The 10,000-nt window shown below is 40.2% G+C and overlaps 1 protein-coding gene across 1 annotated transcript in view; it reads right to left on the bottom strand.

Moving 5' to 3' along the window:
* Positions 1–10,000, bottom strand: part of LOC125048311 (serine/arginine repetitive matrix protein 2-like) — a 27,305-nt gene that overhangs the window by 7,965 nt on the left and 9,340 nt on the right. Inside the window, exons 3-6 of the mRNA XM_047646966.1 lie at positions 5,485–9,784; positions 5,126–5,338; positions 3,161–3,235; positions 2,634–2,914 (exon numbers count right to left, since the gene is read on the bottom strand). Of these exons, the coding sequence (XP_047502922.1) occupies positions 2,658–2,914; positions 3,161–3,235; positions 5,126–5,338; positions 5,485–9,784 (4,845 nt within the window). The 3' untranslated portion in view covers positions 2,634–2,657. The remainder of the gene's footprint in view (positions 1–2,633; positions 2,915–3,160; positions 3,236–5,125; positions 5,339–5,484; positions 9,785–10,000) is intronic.

The raw sequence follows: 10,000 nt of genomic DNA, 5'->3' as shown, positions 1-10,000 counted from the left end.
CACAACAATCACAGTAATAATGCCTTGAACACAAACACAAACAATAAAAATAACAAAAAACATCATGATAATTGCAACATCAACAATAATGGAAATCCTCTTTTTTACACCCTCATCACGACAAACTTTCTTCTCATCATTACTATTCACCATCATTAAGAAAATACACCGATGATGATAATCTTACAACTGGGTTAAACACGGCTCGACATTCTGAATTTGCTGACACTGTACAAAACAAACAGATTTTGAAGCTCCCACATGACAACTTCACAGGATGCCTTCACTCCATTTTAAGTTTAAAAGATAAATAAATAAAATGATAATAATATAAAAGGTTGAAAATTACTTACTTGTCCCCCTCTGTCTATCTAGTTCTTCTCTCAGGATATATTAATCTTTAAACACCATAAAAGCCTCATCAATTTAACTATGTTTCTTATGGAAGTTGAATTGTATTAAAAAAATAATATTTTCTAAACTATTTACATAATAACAAATATATATTCATCATTCTATTCTATTCCAACACTAAAACATGTCTTCTATTTATATCTTTTTGTTATTCAGGTACTAATGTAAAGAAAATATATAGCCATGAATAACATAAAGACGCTATGTGCAATGCATTCTATCCCTGAAGTATTTGTATTTACTTGTTAAAGAAATACAGGAAATATATACCAAGGTATTTCTATACATAATAAATCTGTATCACATTCAAAACCTATTGCACCTTTAAAAAACCCTGCACTTCTTTGGTATTTAATTTACAATACTGACCTCCAGTTAATTTCAGCTATGTTTAATTTATACAATTAACTATCTATCTGTCAATCTACTTACATAACTGGCTTTGGCAGTCTCAGAGCTACTGCTATCTGAAAAATATCTCTACCTGTAGTCTCCTAGCCACATATATGAAGCAGTAAACATCTGTTGCTCCTTGGCTCTACGACAAACACAGAACTACCAACAAAACATATCAATTTCCCAGATTCTTGGTCTATCTTTTGACTGACACTGGTTCCCTTGACATATACTTTTTTTTATATCTATCAGCCTATCCATCATACATAGTAGAATATGTATACATCTGGCTCCTACACTTCCACATCTGCCCGTATCAGTTAGTCTTTGGTCTTCAATCAAGACAAAGAATATATTCTAACTCATACTGATATCTCTACTTGTTCCTTTATACATAACACATAATACAAAATGGCTTATGTTATATGTGGAAGAATAATATCCCTGTCAAATTGGCCTGCTATAAGAGGTAAAAACATTCCTTGGAATGGAATGACTGCATTGCGAACAGCACCAATACATAAGTGTACATGTTGCTACAAAAGAATAATTATAGTAGGAAATGCTTCAAAAGATGCAGAGTACAATATTTTCTTTCACTAGAAGATATACTAGCAAACACAACTCTTTATCTAAATTTATACATCTTGGTTAACAGGGTTATCAAATCTGCATGGAATAAACAGAATATTTAAAAACTTTTGAAATATCACTTAGATAACTTGCATCACTTTACAAACAGCATAAAAAACTGCATTTTCTCTGCATTCATTATTGATGAATATGATGATATCGGCACTTTTCTCGGATGAAAAAAAAAAAAACATTCACTTGCACTGAAGATATACATTCTAAAATTTCCTCTCAGGAAGCACTAAATTTTTCCAAACCACCCTGCAACTTTTTTCAGTTATCAATACACAAAAATGTAGAGGATGAGCAATAATTTTTCACTTCATTCATTCATGTTTTCAGGTACTTTGATAAGTATCAGGTGCACTTAGAGCTTCAATAATCATTTGTTTGTGGACTGAGTTTCACCCACTGATACTTCAACTAACTATAATGTACTAAACAGAAGCCATATTTGGTATATAACAACCAGAACTTTATTCTGGAAGGTATCTGATATTTCTGCAAATTAAAGTATTAAAAAAGATGTCTGTAATAAAATGTTGTGTTTTTTTATAAAACATTAGACAATGAATATACTACAAACTTGCATATAATAAAAGTAGAAAACTAAACTAAATAGTATATACATAAATGCAATATAGTGACTATTACCTATTTCTGGGTATACTACACCTAACATCATTTCATATAAAATTCATTCTGCATTTGTTGCAACTAGCTTTGGAATCATATATAAATACCCTCTAAGACTTGTATGTCAATAAAATATCACAGTTTGGAATAGAACCATGAAAATGCTGGGCGTTTTACACCCAATTTCTTAACTTGACTACTCTGTGGAAGTATCATTTACTCCTATAGGTCTAACTATCTTTAAACAGGTCTAAATTAAATTTGAATTTCCTTGCTAAAGGGCCTATCTGAAAATTCTAATACAAAAAATAAAAATAAAAATAAAAAAGATAACAAAATATGAAAAGAAGAAAATATATCAGTAAACTGATAATGATATCAAATAACAATAATAATACCAATAACATATTTTTCTCAAAATGAAAATAATAATAATAATAAAAAAATAATGAGACCCTCACAGTAAAACCTGGTATCACAGACAAATTCACTGAGCTCTCCACACTTCAAGACGGGTGAGTGCAGCAGCAGCGGCAATGAGATGTTTGTGTTACCTGCATCCAGGCTGAAAGAGCACATCAACGCCTCAGCTTCACTCTGTTGCTTGCACCTCCTCCTCCACTCTGCCGTCCTTTGGATTTGTCGCGTCTTTTGTGTCTCCCTCCGCCGCTGCCTCCTCCACCACCGCCACCTCCCCCTCCACCACTAGCTCCACCACCTCCGCCACTGCTCCCACTGCCCTGGACGCTGCTGGACTTGCCCTCCTCCCAAGACGTCTTCGCTGGGCCTAGACGGAGGTGGACTGACAAGCGCTGAGAGCCTTTCCCTTCATCTCCTGCAGGCGGGAAGGAAAAAGGGGATACAGCACTGAAGGCAAGTGACAGATCTAGTCTCAAAATCTTAATACACAATGTTTGCATTTCTGACAAGGATGCTTTCTTTTCTGTACAGTTAACTAAATTCAAACCCTCAACTATGAAAGCAAATAAAATACTTGATATTTCTGGAGTTCTATCAAAATTAAAAATTAAAATGAATTCTGAAATAGTCCAAATACAATGATATATAAGCAAATACTCACGTTTGTTCACAACATCGCCAGACATGACATGGCGATTTTCACCAGATGCTACTGTCACAAGGAGAGGCTTTCCATCTGCAAGAATTACACAGTTCATTGTTTCTCGGATAAAAGCAAAGAAGTTAACCCAATCTTCTTACGATTATCTACTGTTCACTATATTTTTTTTGTGAATTTTGCTGCATACCAAGGAGTCAATTAGTAGGCTACAGTGACCACCTGATTTTCCCATTCCTTGAGTTTACAGGAAAATGTTTTTCTTTCTAATAATATTAATTTTCAGTCTTTTTTTTTTATGAAAAAAATTAACTGTGGCAGAGTTTGATGGGGAAATCATTTTAAAAATAATTATTTTGTTACCCCCTGTGCATACAGTGTACGAATGCACATCACTCAGTGGCCATCCACACATCATTCAGTGGGCAAATGTACCTAATGAAATAATTCTATTTTTTTTTACAGTAAAATTATGTCAAAATCATGTGTCCACATAAATCATTTGAATCATATCTGACAACTTTCTGGTATATATAAGTTCTCAACCAGCCGTGGCTAGAGTGATTCAGGTCTGTAAAGCACCACTACAATGGCAACAGTTGATGCAAGTATTCAAAATGCCATTTCTAATTTATTTATTTATTTATTTATTTATTTATTTATTTATTTATTTATTTATTTATCTATTTATCTACTTATTTATTTATTTATTTATTTATTTATTTATTTATTTATTTATTTATTTATTTATTTATTTATTTATTTATTTATTTATCTATTTATCTATTTATTTTTTATTTTTTTTATTTATACATATATATTTTTTTTTGAAAACATACTACTTTTGTTATCAAAGAATTTTTCTTATTGTATATCTTAAAAATAAAATTGAATAAAAGCTTTTCTTGAAATTTCAAACTCATATATTGAAATTAACCCAAATCCATACATGCCATGCCCACTGTGAGTTTACTCAATTAAAAATGCTGTGCTAATTTTTTATTTTTTTGAGAAATGTCTCTGCACATACATGGCTCTGCTAGTGCTTACCCACAAAGGAGTCAATAAGTAGACCTTGTGACTATACCTAATTTCACCTTTCCTTGAATTGGCGGGAAATACATTTTTTACTAATGCTTTGAATATTGATGGTGTTATTTCTATTATAGACATAATAATTACTATAATGTTATAGACATTTGTAACAGGTGAGACAGGCAGTACTTTTAACTGGCTCAGTGGTGACTTAGTACAAGTGTAACCATCTATGTGTAAAAACAATTAATCAAGTAAATTCACAGTGGGCATGGCATGTACATACATGGGTACCCAGATTAGAGAGTGATGGTCCCCTTTATATCAACACTATTATCATTAATATTGACACTATGATTATTATAACATTATTAAAAAACTAATAACTATAAAGGCAATAAAATAAAAAAAAGCTTTACAGTAATCAAAGAAATGGGTAAACAGGTGATACGTAGGACTAATGACCGACTCCTTGGTTACTAAGCATTTGCAGAGACATCTGTCTAAAGACAATTATCATTACAATGGGCATGGTACATATTCTTGCCACCCATGCGAACTGGGTTAAGAAAGGTCAACAAAATATACAGGAGAGGTTGAATATATGAAAGGCATTCTAATATCTTATTAATCATTGATGCCGGGATAGTAAGAATACACTTCACATCCACTATTTTTTAATTTATCACCTGTCTTTTCACAGCCTAGATCATCATCAAAAAGTCAATTACCAAGTCCTACCTATCATACTTGTACTTGTGAAGCCATCATGTGCAAACCAATAAACTAACAAAAAACAGCATATAGTGTGATTACCGAGCACTAATGTGTTAAAAACAAATTAGCACTATACACCTGTTTCAAATCTAGCTTCAGGATACAAATACAAGAGGATTAACGATACATGCAACTTGAGACAATGTGTTTCCTTACCATGCTTCTTCCTGGTACTCTCTGACTGCCTGCTCTTGGTCCTCACCAAAACCCTTGGCCTGTCTTCATGTTTCTCTCTCCTTGCACGTTTCTCATCTTTTTCATCCATGTCCTGTTTGACACTGCTGCTGTTGCCTCTCCCACTCTCGGTACTCTCTATTTTCCTCTTCAGCATGTGCCGTAGGTCTGAAGAGTCAATGTTTTCCTTTTTCCCTAAAAAGGAGAGTAAAAAGTGTAATTTAATTTCTTTTTGTGCTTGAGTGAACTAAGTGTTTCTCTGTGTATATGAGTGGGTGTAAATAAAAAAGAAGACAATACATCCAATAAAAAGAATATATACCAATGAGAATTACTCTTACCTTCTTTTACATTTCTGGTTTTACTTGTCTCTTTCTCCTCCTCCTCCTCCTCACTATCATTATCTGAATGCTTATGCTTCTTCTTCTTTTTCTTGCTCTTCTTCTTTTTCTTCTTTTCCTTTTTTTTCTTTTTACTTGATTTATTTTTCACTGATGCATCATCATCATTATCATCGTCATCATCGTCATCTTCTTCTTCTTTTGCCTTCTTCTTTTTCTTTTTCTTCTTCTTGTCCTCATGTTCATCTTTCTGCTTTTCATCTTTTTTCTCCTTATCAGCATTTTCTAATTCAACAGACTTTGCTGACTCTGAGGATTTTAGTAAGATCTTGCGTGGCTCCTGAGGCACAACAGGTTTACTCTGTTCAAATTTCTTTCGGCGAGCTTCTAATTTTTCTTGTTCAACTGATGGTTTACCTTCATCCCTTGTCGAAGATTCGTGTTTCTTGTTAGGAGGTTCAGTTTGATGGTTCTTCTGGTCAACTAGATGTTTTTCTTTGTCTTCCCTGCCCTCTTCTGCAACCTTTGCTTTCGTTGATTGGTCTTTCCTTTCCTGGTCTTCACTGGCATTTTCTCCAGGGGTCAAAGAATGCTCTCGTGTTCCATGGCTTTGCTTCTCAGGTGTCACTGGCTCCAACCAAGGACTTCCATTTCGACCATGTCTTTCTGGCGATTGGTTTCGAGCTGATGCTACCCCCTCTTTGCCAAAACTTTCTGAGCTCTTAACTTCTCTCTTCTCCCAGGATGAACCTGGTGCCTTCTGACGTCCAGATGGGCTTCTTGAACGTTGTTTACTTGGGAGATTATCACGCTTGCGTCCACCTTGCCTGCGGTTGCGGTCTGAAACTGGACTGGCATGTCTCCCTCCTTTGGTACCACGTCCTTTCCCACGTCCAGACTGACTGCTACCCCGTAACGCATGTGATCTCCCTGGAGATCGGTTTCTGTAAGGAGATTTCTGTCTGTTCTCTGATCTTCTTGGAGAGTCTAATCTACGCTTTTTGTCATCTGACTCTGCACCAATCCTTTCCCTAATATTTTCAGATTGCTTGTCATTCTGATAGGTTGGTGAATGATTTCTTCCATGATACTGTGGTTTGTGTTCATCATCCTGACCCCTAGGTTGATCTCTGGCACCTGGTGGAGGACTGTTTCCTGTTGCATTTCTTCTCACAGATGATTGCCCTGTGCCCCCACGGTGATAAGGGCCTCGTTCATGTGGATAGGACTGAGATGGACTAGGTCTTCTACCCTGAGCTGGCCCTTTATTGTCCTGTGACCAACCAGTTTGTGCACCTCTAGGTGATTTCACTGCCTCTCGAGGCCCTGGCCTAGGAGACATTTTTCTGGAAGATGGCAATGGTGGAGTTCTTGGGCCCCGTCTATTCTGTGCCATGGGAGGTACTCTTCCTCTTGGTGACAAAGGCCCACTTCTCTCACCTGGGGGATAAGGGTAAGGCCTGCCTGAGTAAGGAGATTTGGAACGTGACCTTGGCCTGTGACTTTGTCGACCTGGTGACATTTGCCTCCTGCGTTCATTCAGATCCAGTGGGGGTAAGTCATGGCCATATCTTCCATGATGATCAGGCATATGTGGTGGTCGGCCAAGATGAGACTGAGGGGAGACTGGTCTTAAGTGGTGTGGTGGAGGTGATCCATGCCCTCGCCCATGTGGCCCCATCATTCCAGGTGCTGGTCGACCATGCATCATCTCAAGATGCCCCCGATTTGAAGGAAACTCATGGTCAGGGTGTGATGTAAAAGGAAGATGATCTCGCTGTTGGTACTGGTCATTCCAACCACTTTCTGGCAGTAGTCTCTGAGGTGGAAGTTGATCTCGCCTATCAGAATGTGGCCAAGAGGGGCCTGCTTGAGGAGGAGGACCAAGCTCACGGTAATTCATGAAGTGTTGCTGACCATTCAATGGAGGCTGTACTGGTCTTTCCATGGGATAACTACTGTACTGTGGTGAGATTTCTCCTGACCTTTCTGATAAAGGCAATCCCTGTCCAGGGAATCTATCAGTATAATTTTGCCTATGGTATGGGCCTCTCACTGGTCCAGCATCAGGTCCCCCTGGAGGTGGTCTATTCCTCACAGGTGAGGTTAAGTTGCTCATTCTATCATGAGGTGATGAACTTCCTGCATTCCTGTGATATGGGCTGTGAGGTATTCTATATGAGCCTGGGCTTCTTGACCTCCTTCCAGTATGTCTCCAATCCCCCTTTACTCCAGGACTTGGTGACCTGCTATGGGTTCTCATTAATGGTAAACCTCTCCTGGAGGGGCTTTGAGCTCCTTTATATGGAGGAGATTGTGAAGTATATTTCCTATTTGGACTCCTGGAATATCTGTGCACTCTGTGAGGACCAGGACTGTGAGTCCTATGGGAGGGTGACATTCTTTGGAGTCTCCTAGGAGAAGGACTTCTTGTGCCTCGATGGGGAGACACAATTTTCCCTCTTCCTAACAAATGAGGGCTTCTGGAACCTCTTCTAGGACTCCGAGAAAGAGGACCCTGTGGGTGAATTGGGCTCCTTGAAATCCTACGTTGTGGGGTCCTTGAACCTCTGTGAACTGGGCTCCTTGAAAAGCGTCTAGGTGGAGGACTACGTGACATGCGTCTAGGAGGAGTTCTAGAAATTCTACGAGGCAGTGGACTGCGAGATAACCTTCTTGTTGGTGGAGTATGTGAAAGCCTTCGGGGAAGTGGGCTCCGCGACAGACGCTGTTTGTGTGGACTTCGGGATAGTCTGCGACTCAAAGAAGTTCTAGAAAAGTGAGTAGGAAGAGGACTTCTAGAGTTTCTACGAGGTGGAGGGCTTCTTGAAATTCGCCGGGGAGGAGGGCTTCTTGAGAGTCTCCTAGGAAGTGGACTCCTTGAAGATTTGAGAGGTAGAGGGCTCCTAGACCCTCTTCTAGGAAGTGGGCTCCTTGTGGCCCTATGACCTAGTGGACTTCTTCTTGGCACTGGACTTCTTGAACCTCTTCTAGGTAGTGGGCTTCTCCTTGGTAAAGGACTCCTTGAGCTTCTCCTTAGCAATGGACTTCTTGATCCTCTCCTAGGCAAGGGACTCCTTGAACCCCTCCTTGTTAGAGGACTTCTTGAGCCCCTTCTTAAGGGACTCCTTGATATTCTATGTGGCCCAGGACTTCTAGATCTCCCTCTCAGCATTGGGCTTCTGGATCTCCCACGCTGCAGTGGACTTTTTGGTATTCTCTGAGGACTTCTTGAAAGATGCCTTGGAAGTGGACTTCTAGAGTTTCTCCTGGAAAAGGGACTTCTTAAACGATGAACAGGACTCTTTGAAGTACCACCATGTGGAGGACTGCGTGTCCTGCTCCAAGATGGAGGGCTTCTCGAACGTCGACGTCCTGAAGGGCTTTTGGATCTTAACCTAGGGGACATGACTCTTGTATCATCTCTGGGTGGAGGACTTCTCATGCCTTTGGACCTTGGTGAAGGGGTTCTACCTTTCTGTTTGTGAAAGGGACTACGGCCCCTGCTGCTTGGGGGTGTCCAGGGGCGATGACTGGGAGGACTCCTGGATCCCCTTCTCTGTAGATGATGTGGTGACATATGATGAGATGAAGGATACTTATTAGAAGGACTAGCTGAACCTCTCCTACCTGGGACATTCATCTTCTGAGGGGAAGGAAGATTCCGTGATGAACCAGGTGGTGGTGGTGAGGACTTACCCGACATAGGTTTGCCTGAAACCTGTCTCTGTCGGCTACTAACTGGAGCTGAAGGACCTCCCTTTCGGTCACCAGGACCCCCTTCACGCTTCATATCTTTGCTTGATTTCCGCTTGTCCACTGAACTAGGATCACTGTCTGAGTCAGAACCACTTGAACTACCAGAACTACTGCCACTAGAACTACCTGAGCTATCACTACTACTGTCACTGCTGTCAGATTCACTATCCTCACTGTCACTCTCACTATCCGATCCTTGTATCCGCCGCCATCTGGCACTCATCTTTTCCTTGGTCTTCGGCTGTTCAGGTGGTTCACTTTTTGAGTATTTGTCCTGTGGAAGCACCAGCTGCGCACCACTTGGTTTGGCTGGAGGAGGCTGCGAATAATCCTCATTATGGCCCCGGTAGCCTCTACCCCTGCCACGGCCACGGCCCCAGCCACGGCCTTTCCCTTGCCCTCGGGGTGGAAAGTACCTCCCACGGTTGAAGTGCCTATCGTGATCCATGCCTTGGTGGAAGTTGTGGAAGTTCCTGTTGTAGTTGTGGGAGCCAACCACTGGAATGGTTTCTATGTTGTTGTGGGCATTCTTCTCAAAGTCCTGCAAAATGTTAAAAGTCTCAGCTTTGGTTTTTATGTGCCCTACAAATCTCATATAAGGATTGTAAAGTGGGGGAGGGGGGGAGGGGGGGGAGGGGGGAGGGAGGGAGGGAGGGAGGGAGGGAGGGAGGGAGGGAGGGAGGGAGGGAGGGAGGGAGGGAGGGAGGGAGGGAGGAAGGGAGGGGGGGGAGGGAGGGAGGGAGGGAGGGAGGGAGGG

The sequence above is a fragment of the Penaeus chinensis genome, chromosome 43, assembly GCF_019202785.1.
Source record: "Penaeus chinensis breed Huanghai No. 1 chromosome 43, ASM1920278v2, whole genome shotgun sequence".
NCBI lineage: Eukaryota > Metazoa > Arthropoda > Malacostraca > Decapoda > Penaeidae > Penaeus > Penaeus chinensis.
Note: the sequence above shows the minus strand (reverse complement) of the source record. Positions and strands in the feature narration are given on the sequence as shown.